The sequence below is a fragment of the Anoplolepis gracilipes genome, chromosome 15 (assembly GCF_047496725.1).
Source record: "Anoplolepis gracilipes chromosome 15, ASM4749672v1, whole genome shotgun sequence".
Lineage (NCBI taxonomy): Eukaryota > Metazoa > Arthropoda > Insecta > Hymenoptera > Formicidae > Anoplolepis > Anoplolepis gracilipes.
Genome location: NC_132984.1, coordinates 4,146,538 through 4,164,835, shown reverse-complemented (window position 1 = coordinate 4,164,835; position 18,298 = coordinate 4,146,538). Strand labels below are relative to the sequence as shown.

At 33.1% G+C, this 18,298-nt stretch overlaps 3 protein-coding genes across 5 annotated transcripts; 2 read left to right on the top strand and 1 right to left on the bottom strand.

The window, feature by feature from the left end:
* The first annotated feature begins 638 nt into the window (after positions 1–638).
* Vir (VIR_N domain-containing protein) lies at positions 639–6,473 on the top strand. Its single transcript, XM_072906999.1, has 5 exons — positions 639–904; positions 1,437–1,549; positions 1,649–2,015; positions 2,382–6,006; positions 6,181–6,473. The coding sequence occupies exons 1-5, from the start codon at positions 851–853 to the stop codon at positions 6,471–6,473; spliced, it is 4,452 nt and encodes a 1,483-aa protein (XP_072763100.1). The 5' UTR covers positions 639–850.
* LOC140673812 (pentatricopeptide repeat-containing protein 1, mitochondrial) lies at positions 6,088–9,094 on the bottom strand. Of its 2 annotated transcripts, XM_072907001.1 has the most exons (5): positions 8,846–9,094; positions 7,271–8,502; positions 6,896–7,201; positions 6,617–6,697; positions 6,088–6,475 (listed from the first exon to the last, which is right to left on the bottom strand). In XM_072907001.1, exons 1-5 carry the CDS (start codon positions 8,943–8,945, stop codon positions 6,461–6,463), a joined length of 1,734 nt encoding a protein of 577 aa, XP_072763102.1. In that variant the 5' UTR covers positions 8,946–9,094; the 3' UTR covers positions 6,088–6,460. The 2 variants fall into 2 exon arrangements, with proteins under 2 accessions (XP_072763102.1, XP_072763101.1); XM_072907000.1 differs by having other exon boundaries at positions 6,088–6,697.
* A 207-nt stretch (positions 9,095–9,301) lies between these two features.
* On the top strand, positions 9,302–18,205 carry Hdac6 (histone deacetylase 6). Of its 2 annotated transcripts, none has more exons than XM_072907073.1 (19): positions 9,302–9,559; positions 10,277–10,447; positions 10,606–11,028; positions 11,265–11,362; positions 11,576–11,749; positions 11,880–12,072; positions 12,480–12,539; positions 13,016–13,105; positions 13,202–13,308; positions 13,452–13,595; positions 13,686–13,792; positions 14,191–14,360; positions 14,553–14,893; positions 14,982–15,177; positions 15,413–15,542; positions 15,728–16,306; positions 16,407–16,570; positions 16,700–16,987; positions 17,139–18,205. In XM_072907073.1, exons 1-19 carry the CDS (start codon positions 9,557–9,559, stop codon positions 17,220–17,222), a joined length of 3,522 nt encoding a protein of 1,173 aa, XP_072763174.1. In that variant the 5' UTR covers positions 9,302–9,556; the 3' UTR covers positions 17,223–18,205. The 2 variants fall into 2 exon arrangements, with proteins under 2 accessions (XP_072763174.1, XP_072763172.1); XM_072907071.1 differs by lacking the exon at positions 12,480–12,539 and adding an exon at positions 12,376–12,435.
* Positions 18,206–18,298: the final 93 nt, after the last annotated feature.

Sequence of the window (18,298 nt, the reverse complement as noted above, 5' to 3'; positions counted from 1 at the left end):
ACTATCTTTTCTTTTACTATTAAAATATATGCGTATAGTTATAGAAATGTATGTATATAAATTTTTACAATTAAACCGCAAGCGTCATTTATTGCGGAGCTATACACTGAACTCTGACAAGAGTTTTCCATCTCTGCTTCAGACAAACGCTACTCAATAACTATATCGTACTCGAAAAAGTTTTATTAAATACTTTAAGTGTTTTATCAAACATTTTATTTGTCATAAATTTAAATCATAATATTTTTTTAATATGTCAAATAAGCATATAATTTATTTTTGATATCTCTTTTTAAATACCACGCACTATTTGATAAATTTTTTTAATACTAATCTCTACAGTATCTTTAATAGATTATTCTTATAAATATTTGAGCGGTGCTTTGTGCCAATATCAATAATGAAATATATTAATAAATCCATAATAGTATTTATTCCGTGTACTTTTCAAATCTACAATTATGGATTTAGCGCGGATATGAACCAACTGTTTGTATTACCGTGGCATCAATAAATGGATCTGACCATGTAGTTCTACCCACTCTACAATGGATCTAGATGGCGTTAGTGTACCGCAAGGAAAAGCGTCATATCAAAAATAACGGCCTCTCTCAGGCTTCTCTCTGTATATACATACTAGATACAGTATACATGTATCATGCACTTTATGTTTACAGTTTATTATAGTTTATAGAGGAAAATAAATGTTTCTCTTTCTCTCATGTGTGTTAAAAAATTGTATGCGTTTGAATGAAGTAGGTGCATAAAATGGAAAAAGGAATAAAAAAATACCCAGTTTATTATTAATAATTTATCATTGAGGGATTATATTTTAATCGAAAGTACTGAAATGGATAACACTGAATTATTATTCTTCGATACATTTTCCCACGACATTTCAGAGGTTTGTTTGTTTTTATACATAGATTTAATATAATTAAATATAAATTAGAGCTTTAAATAAACACAGGAAAAGCTATTTGTCAGAATAAATTTATTAAAATTTACACGAATTTAATTAAAGAAGAATGAATAGAAAAAGAGTTTTACTTTTTCGTTGAAGCTCATGTCTTTCATTAATTGAAGAATAAAGATATGTGAATAATAAACTTTTGTACAATATAATTTTTATTTTTTAAGAATTACTTTTTTAGAGTTCATTTCCAAAATTAAAAAGTCAAAATATCTGTTCAAAATAGCATTATTTGTACATTATATATATATTATATATATATATTTTTTTTTTTTTAGAAAAAGTATTACATTTTTAGTATTACATTACATTTACAGTATTCAAGAATTTCCAGACTGTACTTTACTTACGATAATATTCCTAAAAGAAAAATATGTAATATAAATTACTGTAACTTTTCCTTCTTTTTTAGAAAAAGTTATTTGGAACATTTATAAATGTCATTTTTCTTTCTTATTTACAGGAATTAAATTTGGATTTGGTACAATTTCCAAAACCTGTTTATATTAGTGAAGTGAGAATCATTCCATTGGGTGCACGAGTGCAAGCAGACTTTCCAGGAGGAGTACGACTTGGGTGAGTAGTACTGTATTTTTTATATTAATTACTGTAAAAACTTTTTTGGTTATATGATATTAGCATTGAAATCTTTCTAAGAATTCGTTACCTTTCCAGAGCAACCAATCCCTCTCAATTCGAAATAGAGTTTTTTGTGAACGATCTCAGCAAACCTGGTGCTTCCACTTTTGAATTTTTGGGTAACTTAGAGTACAAACAAAATATCCATATTCAACTGGAATGCGAGCGGAAACAGATACCAACCGATGGTTTAGTGCTAAGAGGATGGTATACTACCATAACACTGGCAGTGTATGGTACGTTGACTAAATCACTGAATAATCCTCAGGAAGTCATAAGTTCAGCAGCTGGATCCACTGCTTGCGTTAGTGCACATGAAGAAAATACTGAGAACACTGTGCAGGTTTCCTCTGAACAGCAATCTGAGTGGTATTATGAGAATCAGCATCAAACGAATTCATTGGTAAAGATCCTTGATATTATTGTATATATTTAATTTATATATTTTTTTATATATTTTATTTTTAATTTATATATTTTTATATCTTTAACTTTATACATATATTTACTATGCATATTTAATTCTACTGATAGGATTGATTTTAAAGAAATTTTCTAAACAAAAGTCATCTAAAGGATGTTGAAGAGATGCATCTGAAAGATGTACTTTAGGTGTCTTTTTGAAAGGGAGAGAGAGAGAGAGAGAGAGATATGTCTTATTTTAATATAATTTAATATATTGAATTATATTAAATATATAGTATACTCAATATAATATTAAATAAAAAAATATATATATTTAATTCTTAAGCTTTTATATTATCAACAGGAAACATGCATTGCGACCGCGACTCCACCACCTCCGGTTCAACCAATACAAGTAGTGGAACCGTCCAGAACATCTACATCGGATACTGGGAAGACAGAATCGATGCAATGGGAAGAAGAGTCCAACACAGGCGAGAAGACCTTAAAACGGCCTTCGTCTCCTCCTAATGAATCTCTAATCTCCCTCAGTCCCGAATCTATTTCCGCCGAGGAAGAGGAAGCAGAGCCACAGGAAGCTGGTGAACAGGAAACTGGTGAACCCTTTGAGCCTATATTATCGGACGAGGATATAATGACTGATGATGTTCCATCTGCCGTCGATTTCGAATGCGAAACCTCGCAGATCGACGAGATTTATACGCTGACGCCGCCAGATTTGTTGAATTTGGAGAAATTAAGCAACATGGAGGACATCTGTGTGAACCGTGAAACCGTATTAAAGATCAAAGAAATTCTTCAGTCCTTGTCGAAGTCGGTTTCCCATTTCCATAATGTATCCGGTCAAGAAAAGGAAACGTTTGTCCACAACTGCGAAACTTTGTGCGCGATATTAAGTCCATTCGACTCCAATGTAGACGACATCGATAACTTGACTAATATCGTCAACGCCGGCCTGGATATGGAGCTCGCCAGGGCTCAACCGCAACCAGCGTATAAAGTGCGTCATGTGAAAGTAGGAGTTCGTTTGGCAGAAGCACTCTGTCGATTGTCGAAGGGTCCGGAGATCCTGCTGAAAGTCGAAGCTCCGTCCAAATTATTGTCTCTTTGTATGCGCGAAAATGTGGCCTTGCCAGTAAAACTTTCCGCTCTGCGAGCCCTCGACGCCGCGCTAATCAGTCCGGTAATTGTGCGGGAGTTTCTGAACTCGAGAAACAATCTATACAGCGAGGCGTTGACGATGTTGGACATGGCAAAGCTAGCCCGGCTCAAGTATGCCCTCAGCTCCCTTCTTCGCAAGGTCCACGTGTATGAATATCTGGAAGAAGTCAAAGAATTCGACGAATTCGGTCTAACGGAATTGATGAACGCTTACGTGTGCGCTCCAACGTTGATGGCGCAGCCTAAACGTCAGCTACCAGTTTGCGCGCAGATGGAGATCGAACGAGAACACGCTCGTAATCCTCGCGCGCATCTGATAGCTTACTTCGAGCACCATAAACTAATCTATCGTCTTTTGTTGGCGTTATCTTCTCCTGATTGCGATTTGAAAACAATCAAGTTAATTCGTCGTTTCCTCCTGCAGCTCTCTGATACGAAAGAGGGTCTGTTCTATCTGCTGAAGGAAACCGAAGCGATTCGATTGATGCTGAAAGCCCTGAAATACGAACAGCCCGGAGTCGGTTGCATACTAGCGTGGCGTCTTCAGGCAGCACAGTGTCTGATTCGCCTGAAACAAACCTCCGACTGGACGATCTTGAAAAGACTGCATTCCTTTCTTGCCTTTTCTGACGGTTTGCGCGCCATTGTTACAGTTCTACCGCTAGGTAATTTCATAGACATCCTCATCCCTTTTCTATCGGATTCCAATCTTTGTGAGTTTGCCGCCGAGATTATCTCCGCCATTATCCGTTATTCCAACAGAGTGGAGATCTTCCAGAATAGAGCGGAATTGATACTTGACAAAGCTCGCGAGCATGCAGTTCTTAGAGACGTGACATTGTACTTGACAACCGCCGCTCAAGCTTCTCACTGGGATTACAACGATGTTTCCTTGTTGGTGACAACTATCAGGAAAAGCGCAGAGAAGGCTGCATCGCTTCCTGGTCAACTAATCACTGCTTGCAGGATCTTATATTATCTTGTTTTTCCACATAACAACGACATCGATCCTCTAGAATCCTATGTCGAGCTCAAGTACAGAAACGCCCTGACGCAGCTCTTCGCCGCCGATGGCCTAACAGCTCTGGTCGCTGTAATGACGAACGTGTCCGATTTCTACGAGCAACCGTTCCTTCATCGTGCCGCCCTCACAGGTCGCAGAGGTATGGCATTGATCGCCTTGTTGCTTCCCTGTGTGAAGCTGACCAGGGCGCTGCTCGAGAGACTTGTCAAATGTATGGCGACAGACTTCAAAGATCTCACGGCTGTTGTTCCGCTGCTCGGGGTATATTGTTTAATCGAAGCCATCCCGTCTAAACCGATGATGCAGACTCTGTCTGAGGAGATTGTGGGAACGCTTCTAGTATTCACCCAAGCCGTTGATTCCGACGGTTCCGGCAATGTGGCTAAATCGCTGTGGACTCAGATGCTTGGTGAGGTCCTGAAAATGGTCTCTCTCCGCCCTTGCAATTTTGTACCAGGTTTGAAGCTGTTGACCCGTTTGCTACCACCTGTTTTAACGCCGAAGGAAACCGCTACCGAAGATGCGACGAGAATTTTGGGCCTGCGAAAACTCTGGTCAGCGCATCTTCAAGCTCAGGCCGCAAACCTCACCGAAACCCTCCGACTACTCTGCGCCAGTTGGAACAGAGATGTTCTGCTACTTTTATCGACGGTTTGTAAACAACTGAGCGATCTGGCGGCACCGACGGCTCTTCTAGTCGGGAGATGCCTGTTAGATGGTATTCTAGCAGCCACTCCTTTGGAGAACAACGTTCCCATCCTCGTTTTAATCAGCGACCTGGCCAGGCATGCGCCTATGAAGGCAACTCTACTAACCTTGACTAGTCCCGCATCTAGGGCGCAAGTAAAATCCGATCAAAAGTACCCGCCGGTCATCGAGATGATGTGTTCCACCCTGAAAAATAGCAGCGACGTGCATGTGCAACACGAGATTCTCGGCATCTTTGAAACTCTATGCGATTGCAGCCTCAGCCTAGTACAGGAGGATGGCGAGCCTTTCGAGAAGAGACTGTCGCATTCAGTACCTAGCAAAGAACCTCTCTTATCCATCCTCGCGGCACTGATCGAAATCCTAGCGACCAGCACAAAGTTCCAGCTAGATGTGATAGAAAATACACTACACATTCTTCTGTCCCTCAGCAGTCACAACTATGGTCTATACCATGTGAAAAGCTGTCTAGAAAATAATCCCGGCGCCTTGCGCGCATTACTAGATCATGTGTCCACTTTGGAAAAGCCTGAACTGAATTCCGTTACGGACTTAACCGTGACCTTCCTGGAAAATCTGATCGCCTCCGATTCAGAACGGAGATCCTTGCATCTGCGTACGCAGCAGCTGGCGTCGTTGATTTCTTGGGAGAAAAACGACCATCCTTTGGAGAAGCTGAAGCGCGTGGAAGAGCTGATAGAAACTTTGAAAGCTGTCGAAGAGAGAGAAGAGAAGGAACCTATCCCGGAGATGTTAGAGCCTTTATTGCCTACTCCGGAAGCTCTCTTAAACCAGTTCTCGCAAAGATATCTTGGTGCGATTAATAATAGTCCATTTCGATCCAAGTTCGTATTCGCTAATCAAATGCAAACTGAGAATACGGTGGATCTGTTAGCACTTGCTGCTGAATTACTACCTGCCGATTTTAATCTATTAGCGGAAGCACAAAATTTATGCTCCAAGACGCCTCCCGATGATGCCACTCTACCTCTACAGTCAAAACCACAGGATGAAAACCAAGAAAATAGAACGGAGAAACAGGCTTTGCCAATGGTCAAATCGAAACAGCCTTTTGGTAAGATTATTAAATAGTTTTTAAATTTATTTTTTTTTTTTGCACTCTCTGAAAAAAGTAAATATTAAAAGAACAACTCGGTTTTCGATTGACAAAAGGATATCGTTTAATTCTTCATAGTCGACAAAACAATCTTGTTCGATTTTTAATTTCATATTTTCTATTTATTTTTAGTGACCCCAGTACGAGGTCGGACTCAGTTCTCAAATTCGTTACGGGGTGGCCCAGTAGGTGGAGGAGTCGGTAGAGGAGCCGATCCTTTCCGATCGAGACCTCCCAATACTTCTAGACCACCGTCTCTTCATGTAGACGAGTTCGTGGCGCTGGAAACTTGTGGAGCTCAGCCAACGGGTCCTACCGGATATAACAAGCTCAGCATTCGTGGAACGTGTCCGTCGCGTGCCATTAGTGGCGGTGGCAGAAGTCGACCTTGGACGCAAGAAACTCGTCCTCCTTACCTTCGCTGACTCTGCAATCCTTTTCGTTTCACTTATGTATATATTTACGAACATATCATTGACAAATATAAATTTTTCCGAAGTTTGCGCGTTTTTTGCTCAAATAATATTAACATTTAATTCCGCGACGACTTATTCATGTTTTCTATCACCTTTTGCCATTTCAGATACAGCCGTTCAAATTTCTCAAGGTTTTTCTCTAAACGTTTCAATTTTTGTAATCCATATTTTCCCTGCAAAAAGGAAAAAAAAAATATATATATATATATATATATATATATATACATAGGTATAGGTACATAATTTTTTAATCATTTTTTAACTTGTTAAACACAAGAAAGGATAAATAATTTCTTTAATTAATTCGGTTCTAATAATTAATAATAATAATAATCGGTAATAATAATCACGACAAATTCTTTTCAACATACTGTTGGCTTTTTGATGTCCGATAATGTTTTCGAGAACTCTTTCACTTCGGTGACAGCTTGCTCGTTTGGTCTCATTCTATTCTCCAGCATATAATTCATAACGAATAACAGGTATTCCAAGTTTTTATTTTGACAGGCTTTATGGATAAGAGTGCTCATGATTACAGTATTGGGGCTATAACCAAAAGCCTCTATTCCTCTCAAAAATTCTTCAGCATGTTTGCAATTTTGACAACCGAGTGCCAGGACCCCGAAAGTCATCACATTTGGAGAAAGATTCCTCTTTTCTGTCATGTTTATCACATCCTAAAATTATCAAATTGCATTATGTAATGACCTCGAATGATAAATGAAAAAAAATTCTAGACATCTTACCTTTGCAGCTATGTAATCAAGTCGCATGCTACGTCTTTTAATAAGCATATTGAAAAAATCAATATCCAATTCGATATTTCTTTCGTCTGCAGCTTCGATAAGTAGATTCTCAGCTTGCACCGTGTTTGGAATTAAATAGAGAAGCAACGTAATAGTTTTGATATCGGGTTTGACTTTGGTGTAGGCCATTCTACTCAAGAATCCTTCCATACCGCCAAATAAGATCAAACGATTATTGACGAACACATCGTTCAAGTTTATCGATTCTATCTGTTTTTCCGAATTATTATCATCTTGTGTAACCTCTTGTTCTTTTTCCACTAGTGGTAGTAGTGTACTTAAAACAGGTGGAGATGCCAACAAGTCTGGCCTCTCGCCTTCCCTCAACACAATTCTACCTTTCTGCCATCCTGAGACAAGGATGTCGTCGAGCTTTAAATTCCCTAAATTAGTATCTCTGATCGTTCTCAGCAGAAGATTATATGTAGTCAAAGTCGGATTAATTTTTTTCAGACGCATTAAATGCCATATAATCAAGCCATGTCGCAAGCCAGCCTCCTTATCAGCAATCGCTGCGTGAAATAGCGAGTTGTAAGTACTCTCTCTAACAGGAATATTGTTGTCTCTCATCTCGTCTGCAAGTTTAAAGGCTTCGACAATCTGATTGTGCCAACTGTACGCTTTTACCATGGCATTGTAATGTGTTTCGTTCAACGGAAACTGCTGCTCGTAAAGCGATTGTCGTAACTTGTTCAAATGTTCCAGAGCTACCTCATTCCTATCGCATACGGCGCATACATTGAATAAACAGGTATAGGTTGCTGCGTTTGGCTTCAAGCCATATTGCTTCGCCTTATTGTATAGACGGAAACATTGTTTTATGTCCCCTTGTATGGCGAAAGAACGCAATATAAGATTATACAAATATATTGTTGGCTTGTCTCGATTTTCTTTCAGCTGATCCAGCACTTTCAGAGCAGAATTCAGATCCTTCTTAGCTATATGTATCTTGATCATTTTAGCATATTGTCCTGGACTTGGTTTCAGTCGACGTGGAATACATGCTTCAGTATCTTGGAATTTCTCCTCTTCCTGCTCCCTTTTGTCCATCTCCAAATGGTCGAATTTCCTGCCTGAGATGTCTCCGAAAATATTGGCGGTCTTTGGCAACTTTTGAGTACAGAAATTATTGATCGAAGGCTGCCACTTGAGTTGTAGATGCTCATTTTTTGCTGTAAAGTAAATATAAGTTTAATTGTTTTCGTACCATTAATTATTATTTCTGTGCTTAAATTTTTATCAGTTTCTTATTAATAATTCCATATAGTTATATTTATATATTATATTTCTTATATATATATATATATATATATATATATATAAATTATTTATGAAAATATGCAAGTGTAGTGCTGAATTTATTTTCTGAAAATATAAAATAAATCTCGAGTTATTTGACAAACTATGACAGCAGAATCATTATTAATATTATTTGTTATTAATTATATTTAATATTAATATTAATAATACTTGCTATTAATTTGTTTTTAATTATTTATTTATTTTTTTACATACGTTTAGTGGATATGACTGAATAAACCATATGATTGAATTCGTTGACATAACCTATGACATTTTTTAGTTTGATCGACATGCGAAGTTTCGGACAAAGCATTTTGCACGTCGAAAAAATGGTCGCATTAAAAAAACAATTTCGTTTCTATTTGATAATTTATTTTTATACTCTCGGAACCGTACAAAAAAATCAGATTGAATTAAATATTTAATTAGACTAGGCTATAAACATTTGACATATATATGTAGATCATAGAGTATATAGCTTTTTAGAGTGAAACTTGTCACATGACAAGCTCCGTACTGATTGGTCGCTATTGCAAGGAAGTTTTAAAACCCTAGAATTTCTCTAGATAACAGCCAATCGGTACATCAGACAAAAAAGGCTGATCGTCGGAGAAACGTAAAATTGACATCAAGTTTCCTTTCATCGCGAAACTGTCATTATTTATGATAGATGATACATTGCAGTGTTTTTCAGAGAAAAACACGAGAGTGATAGTGAAATTGAGAAAAAAGGGGAAAAAAAACAGATAAAATAATGTGAATGAATTAAAAGTGCTTCATTCTTTGAATTTCTTTGAATCTTCTAATTTCTGGGAAAAAAATTAATTAAGTGAATAGTAATCCCCATCGCTTGTGATGAGTCAATGTTTACTTGTAACTGTGTTTGATTTTGACACTTAGATTAGATCCTCCTAATCTTTGCAAATGGTAAGAGTAATTATTGTGTAATAATTTATTACGCATATGTTTGTGTAGCGCTATCTTATTGTTAACCTTCGAAAATAAAGTGATAACATATCTGAGGGAAGGGGTATGTCTATAAAAGGATAGATTGCACCGCCTACGCAGCAAATAGCTTTACTATATAAGCTTTATGTGTTATTATTACAGATTTATTATTATTATTATTATTATTATTAGATCTTGATATTACAGATGAGCTGGGAAAATATTTATTTTTTTCTTTAAATAAAACTTGCAAAGAATACTATTCTTTTCTACTTCTATTGTTTTGTTTTACATTTGCTAGAATTTGTCTTTGTCGATTGATTTGCATTGATTAAAAGCTTCAGAATTTCTTAATTGATGCTTAATATAAATGTTTTTTAAAATCATTTTCTTCTTTTATATAACAATTGCAAAATTGGAACAATTCTTTTTATTTTTTTCTCATCCTTCTTTTCTTTTATAATTTAATCTTGCTTTTGTACTGGTTTTGAAATTTTTCTACTACTAATATATTCACAATCTGTTTAATTATATAACATATAAAAATGAAACATATTAATAAAAATATATATGTTAAATAATGATTAATTGCAAATGTACTTTAAATAATGTATCTTTAGAATATTTATCTGTACACTTGTATTTGCTTATTGATCTATATCCATGCTTAATATTTTATAAAAAACAATTTTACAGACTGAGCCTATAGTGAGATCAGATTTGTTCACTGCTGCTAAACAATTAGCAGACAGTGAAATTGAGCTGATAAAAGTAATCGAAAGTTCCAGCAAGTGCCAAAAAACTGTAACAAATATGTTTGAAAGTGAAACCAAGAAGAAAACAAGAAAGCCTGGAAAATCAAAAAATGTAAATATTATTAATAATTTATTATTTTGCAAAAACTTATATTTAAAAATTTATTAAAAAGTATTAATATATATTTGCATAGATTATAATATAATCCAACAAATCTCAAAAACATCTAAAATTTATATTTTGACATATATAATATTTTGACATAATAGGTTCGTCCATCAGCTGCACTATTGGCTGCCAAGCGAGAGGCAGCGCAACGACAACTACTGTCAGGCAAGAAGTCCAACAACAGTTTCATACGAGACGTATATCAAAATACAATTGATGCGTACAAAACAATACGAAAGGAGACTGGTCTTGTATTTGATCGAAGCATGGCAGAGCATGAATGCCTTTGGGATTCAAATTATCCCGAATGCCCGGCTAGATTTACACGAGTTTTGCAGAGGTGTGAAGAACTGGGTCTGGTAGAAAGATGTAAGCTTATCGAAGCAAGACTGGCTACAGAGAGTGAGATCTTGACAAAGCACAGCCAGAAACAAATTGATATTCTGAAAGCGACAGATGGCTGTACAGATTCTGAGAATTTGGAATTGCTCTCCTCCAAGTACGACGCTATCTTCGTTCATCCAGTACGTTCAGATAGAATTTTATATTTTTAGTATTTTTAATTTTAATTTTTAAAATATTTTTTAAATACTAGTAAAAGAAAATAATAAAATTAAATAATAGTAATAAATAAATTAAATAAATAATAGAAATAAAATAATAATAATAGAATTACATTTTAAATGAAAATATTTCTTTTTATAAAAATATATATAAAAATATGATATTGAATAAGTCAATAAGTTAATTTTACTTACAGTGTACATATAGATTATCTTTATTGGCTGTGGGCTCGACAATCAATTTGGTGGAAAACATCTGTAAAGGTGACGTTCAAAATGGTATGGCTATCATTAGGTAAGTTGAAAATATTTCATTATTTTGATGAGATGTTGATTGTTGATTTGATTAGTTTTATCAAAAGAGTCATTTTATCGAGAGAGATTGATGTATTATACAATGTAATCTTGTATAAATTAATTTATTAATCTTATTATGTTTTATTTTGCATAAATAGTGCATATAATATTATTATTAGGTAAATATTAATATTAATATAAATTCTATTAGACCACCAGGTCATCATGCCATGAAATCAGAGTACTGTGGTTACTGCTTTTTCAACAATGTGGCTCTTGCAGCGGAGAAAGTTTTGAGCTGTAATTTGGCGAATAGAATTTTAATTGTAGATTGGGATGTTCATCATGGACAAGCAACGCAACAAATGTTTTACAATGATCCACGGTACCTTTTTTGTCTTTTTCTTTTAAATTGTTGCTTTAGATTTTAATAAATATTTTATTAGGATCACACACTTTAATAATTAATCTGTAATGATGTTATTCTAATTGCTTTTGAACTCTCTTGTTTACAGTGTAGTTTATTTTTCAATACATCGTTATGAACACGGCGAATTCTGGCCCAATCTAAAGGAATCTGACTTTCATTATATTGGAGAGGATCTTGGAGAGGGTTATAACTTTAATATTCCCTTAAATAAGACTGGCATGACAAATGCTGACTACATCGCGATTTTTCAGCAAGTGTTATTGCCAATGGCTTACGAAGTACGTATATAGATATAATTTTATGTTTTAAATATTAATGAAAGAAAATAATGATAAAATTAAATAATTGTAAGATTATATTTTAAATGATAATATTTCTTCTATGCACATATTCTTGTATGCATATCAATATATATAAAAATGTTAAATGTAAATTCATTTGATTTACATGTGCAGTGTACATATAGATTATATATACTAGTGGGGTTCTAGCAGAATACAATTTAATATAGCATTTGTTTTAATATATTATTCAATTGACGTGAAAATTAATTTTTAATAATAGTATTAATATTATTGTAGTTTCAACCGGATCTCATAATAGTATCAGCAGGTTATGATGCAGCTTTAGGTTGTTCAGAGGTAAATTTTTTTTTATTATTATTCGCTTTTCTTATTTTCTTCAGTTTTCTCCAGATCTGATCCTTATTTCCACTGGATTTGACTCCGCAATTGGTGATGAAAAGGTTAAAAAATTTTATATTATTTTAACTTCATGCATATATTATTTATTATCCAAATTTAATTATTTTTCATTATATATAATAGCATTTTATTTAATATAAATTGCAAGAATAGGAAAATACTATATCGTATTTGTAATTACATATTTTATTCAGAAAGTTTTTTAATTAATTTGAATATAATATATGGCACACACAATTAATATCTTTGTACTTATATATCATAATAATTAATATTGCAATTGTTGTTAATGAATGTAATTCTTAGGTGTTTAAATTATTTATTTATTTATAAGAAAGAAATATTTATAATACATAGAATCCAATTGTATCTCTTATAATTTTATTTATATAAAATTAATTTTTTTAAACTATATTATTTGGCTATTACATTAATCTATTTTTAAAATTTTATACAAGCCAATAATGAATAATCATCAATAATACATTGATAATGAATATATTGCATTAATACACAGGGTGAGATGTTAGTAACTCCAGCGTGTTATTCTCATTTACTATCATCGTTATTAAGTCTGGCAGCTGGAAAAGTCGCTGTAGTTTTAGAGGTAAAAAAAATGCTTTTTTTTTTAATATATATGTTTATATTTTATTTATGCTATTTAAATATTTTTATGTATTAAATATAACGTTTTATTATATAGGGTGGTTATTGTTTGAAATCTTTAGCAGAAGGTGCAGCACTGACTTTAAGAACTTTATTGGGTGATCCATGCCCTATTTTACAAACACTTGATTTGCCATCATTGAGGTAAACAATTAAAATTTATTTTAAATACATTTATAATAGTTTTTAAAAATACTATTAGAGATATTATAATTTTTATATTTATATTATTTGTTGTTGTAATATTAATAATGATTTATTCTTTACAAGACTTTTTATTATTCCAGTATACGTGACACTATTCTGAATGTGATCTATGCACATAAACCATATTGGAAATGTTATCAGTACCAAGAAACACACAGTATTAATAGTGTAACACATAATAAGGAGGAAATTGCTAATAGACACATAGTTATGGTTACATACAAGTAAGAAATTAATTATAATTTTATAATATCACTATTATTAGCATAATTTAAAAAACATGGGATTATATTAACATTGTGTCATTATTTCAGAGGCAGCATTTTTAAACCAGACAAGTATAAAACTCGGAATTGTTATCCTACACAAAGCAAAGAAGTTTTAGAAGCTATGGATAAGAAATTAAATGAATTGATACTATGTAAGTATTAAAAAAATGCACTATTTGGAGAAAATTGGATAAAAATATTTAGTTAAAAAGATTACAGCATACATTAGGTTTATTACTTGTTGTACATGACACTTAATATGAGATATTACCATTTCTTGATATTAAATTTTGTTTTGTTAATAATTATAACAACTTTATTGTTACAAGTTATTACAAGACTCGTTATTAATTTGTACTTTAATGTTTACTGGAGTTTTTATTATTTTCTATGAAAGACTAGAGTTAAAGATAATCTTTTAATTGTATATTATTTAATAAAGATTTAAATATTAAAACAATATATACATATAAGGTATCTAATATATTGATAAGAATATATTATTATTTTATTCTTGCTATTATTAAAAACTATTACTTAAATTTTGCAGTTACAAAGTTGCATAAAGCGCCTCATAAGGTGTGCATCATTTATGATGAAAAAATGCAGAAACATTGCAATATTTCTGACAATACTCATCCAGAGAAGCCAGCTCGCATCTCTAGCATTTATAATAATCATGAGAAGCATGGCCTGTTAGAACGGTGTCATTTGCTACAAGTATGACAGTTTAAATATATATAAATTTAATTTTATTTAAATTAATAGTTACATATTTAAATTATACATAATTTTATATTTGATTTACTATGTACAATCTTTAATTTAACGTAAACTTTTTTTTATCTTACTCTGTAAGAAAAATCACAGGAAAAAGGAAAAAAAATGATTATTTCTTTTTCCTATGCAAAGGCAAGGAGTGCAACAATAGAAGAACTATCCCTGGCTCATTCAGAGGATTACATTGACAGCATCAAAAGGACATCGACTTTAAAAACGAAGGAATTACAGAAGCAAGCGTCGAATTACAATTCCGTTTATCTTCACCCTGAAACGTGGTCAAGCGCCTGCGTGTCTGCCGGCTGCCTTTTACAAATGGTGGATGCGGTTTTAAATGGGGAAAGTCAATCTGGAATAGCCATTGTGAGACCACCAGGACATCACGCTGAGGAAGACATTGCATGCGGCTTTTGTATTTTTAACAATGTGGCTATAGCTGCGCAATACGCTGTACAGTTTCATCATTTAAAGAGGTACACTATCTACTTCAATTTTGTGACTTATCTAGCAACATAATATGTGTTTTACAAGAATTTAATACGTTATTAATATGTATTATAGAGTGTTGATAGTGGATTGGGACGTACATCACGGTAATGGGACGCAATCCATCTTTGAAGAAGATCCAAAAATTCTTTATATTTCTGTTCATCGATATGATAACGGAAGCTTCTTTCCAAATTCCAAAAGAGCTAATTATACGAGTGTTGGCTTAAACGCAGGCGAAGGATTCAATGTAAACATACCGTGGAACAAGGTAAATAAACAATAAACTAGTCATGTGTTGTGTTTCAAACAGTATTTCAAAATATCATTTCATTTTTTTATCTTGTAAATATTTGCATCCTAGATAATAAATGGATAATAATAATTATATATATATATATATATAAAATTATATATTTTTAATTACAATATTAATTATAACATTTAATTTTAATATATTTTTAATTATATATAAAATTATATATTTTTATTTATTATATTTGCAGAAAGGAATGGGAGATACTGAATACATAGCAGCTTTCCAGCAAATTGTGATGCCTATTGCTTATCAGTTTAATCCGGAACTGATTCTGGTTTCTGCTGGATTTGATGCTTGTGTGGGTGATCCACTTGGAGGTAATTTAATATAATAAATTTATCTTAATACAAACGATAATTATTGAATATAGTTTCTTTAGAACATTTCAAAATTTAGTAAAAGAATATATACAAAAATATTCACTTATAATATTTTATACACATTTCAATGATTTATGTAAAAAATTTCATTTAATAAAAATAAATCGTTTTTATTTCGTAAGGTTGTCTGGTAAGTCCGGAGCTTTATGGCCATTTAATTCATTGGCTTTCATCTCTGGCTAACGGTCGCATAATCCTCAGTCTTGAAGGAGGCTACAACATCAACTCCATTTCTCACGCGATGACCATGTGCACTAAAGCCCTCTTGGGCGATCCTCTACCCATGTTGGATCCTGGCTTGACTCCTTGCACTAGTGCGATCAATTCCATCAACAACGTGCTGAAGACTCATAAAAAATTCTGGCCTAATCTGCAATATGGAATGTCCTTGCCGAAAGAAAAGGTGCTTCCCAAACTCAAGAAAACTTTGAATAAGCTTGATGAAGAGAAAATCGCAGAAAAGCCGAAACAAACAGAATCAAAAATCGCCTTAGAAGTAATCGAAAGCGAAAAACTGGAGCTGAACTTGGCGATCGATAAGAATCGTCTGAACCTGGTGACGGATGAAGAAATTCTGAAATTGACAAATGAAGTGGAGAATATTAAAATTAAAACCTCTGAATTGCGCCCGACGAGAAGCTCAACGGAGGAGGCTAGGAAAAATTCTGGATTGAAAAAGAACGAAGTGAAAAAGTTGGACGGTATAGATATTATTAAACTCGCGATTTAATTAACTTTATTAACAATAAGTAATTATTGTATTCGACCGGTAGATAAATGTGACATGCATTTGACTTTCAGTTTCGCAGAGTATACAGCAATGCGTAAATCAAACGAACCAATCGAAAGAGAGCCAGCAAGGAAGTTCTCGTATACGCGAGGATCGTGATGACGAAGGCGCGGCGTCTCTACAACGTGAAACACAATCGACGACTCTTCTGGAATATCTTTCCGACAATCTTCAGGTTGCGATTTATCTCGTGTACACGAGATGTCTCTTTCACTTGTGGAAATCAATTCTCATGAAAATAAATATATTGCCTTATACATAAACTTAATGAATGAGAAAAATGACAATACCTTTCGTCGCGCAGGCTCTGACAGCGGGAGAAATGTTCGCGGTGGTACCTCTACGGGATTGCCCGCACCTGTTCACAGTTAACGAGGTTCCTCCCGGTGGAATCGATGTAACTTTACCCTGCATGGAGTGCACCAGCACCGCGGAGAATTGGATCTGCCTGCAGTGTTACACTGTACATTGCGCTCGCAGCGTCAATCAGCACGCGATGCAACACGCGGAAGAGTGCGAGCATCCCATCACGCTCAGCTTCAGCGACATCTCCGTTTGGTGTTATGGTTGCGAAGCCTACATTGATAACCCTGTAAGTACTTCTTTTTAAAAACAGTTTACGAAAACGATTTTAATCTAATGGAATAATTCAGAATAATACAGATAGAGTATAAAAATGTCTTTTAAATTAGAGTTGATTACTTTGTAAATATATTTTTATTTATTAATCAATGCATTTTCAGCGATTATATGCGGCAAGAAACGCGGCTCATCAAAGCAAGTTTAATCAAGAACTTCCCTGGACTTATAACGAAAATGATATATAAATGCATCTTAGTTAATTAAAAAAAAATTAAATTAATAAAATAATAAAAATAATTCTACAAAATTTTCGATTGGATAAAAATTTGGAAAATTATTACATTCTTTAATTTAGTATGTTACAAACAATTACACAATATGTAAATTCCATAAAAAATTATTTACGTTCTAATATAATTAAAGACTATATATAATTACTTCTAATTAATTATAATTAATATTTTTATTTTCATAGTTTTGAACAAAATAAATCTGAAGTTTTTTATATATATGAAAATCAAATTTTAACAATTTTTAATTTAAGACATAATTCAAAAATAATACCTCTTACTGTATATTAATATTTGTTTGATGATAGCTACATCTCTCCTCAAAAGAGTTAAATAATGAGATTTTTCACAAATTGCAAAAACAATATTTTGTTATAAGAAAAAAATACGGTTTAGTACATACTGAAGCTGCTAAAAATAAGCTGTAAGAATGTTAATATAATACTGAATTAATTTATTATTAATTTTATTAAAAAATATATTTTAGCTACAATATAATAAAATAAAAATACCTCGTGCTGATTCAATTGTAGGATTACACATGGTATTCTGAAAAAGTTCAGAGATTCAGCGAACTAAAAAGGAATATTTCGAAGAGTAATCCGCTTCTTCCATGTAAATAATTTAACTGCTTAATTCACTAAATATATCCTTTACTGAAATTTTTCTGATATACTGTGTGTATTATATTTTTCTATGTGTATGTATTCTGTTCCACGTGAGAGAATGCTCTATGCATCTGATAGTAAACAGTCATTCTCTCTAATGGAACAGAACATAGAATAACATACAATATGTGTAAGAGAATAAGAGTGTCATAGGTAAAGAATTATATTAAAAAAATTAAATTTTTGTTCATAAGAATTTTCATTGAATACTCTGAATCACATATAAAGAGTGCAATTAAAAAAAAATAAAATATATTTTTTATCTCTAACTTATTATGTTACAATATTTCCTCGAAAGAGATGGATTAATGATTAATGATTAAATTCTTCTTGACTCAGTTTTTAACAAAAAATTCATTTTTT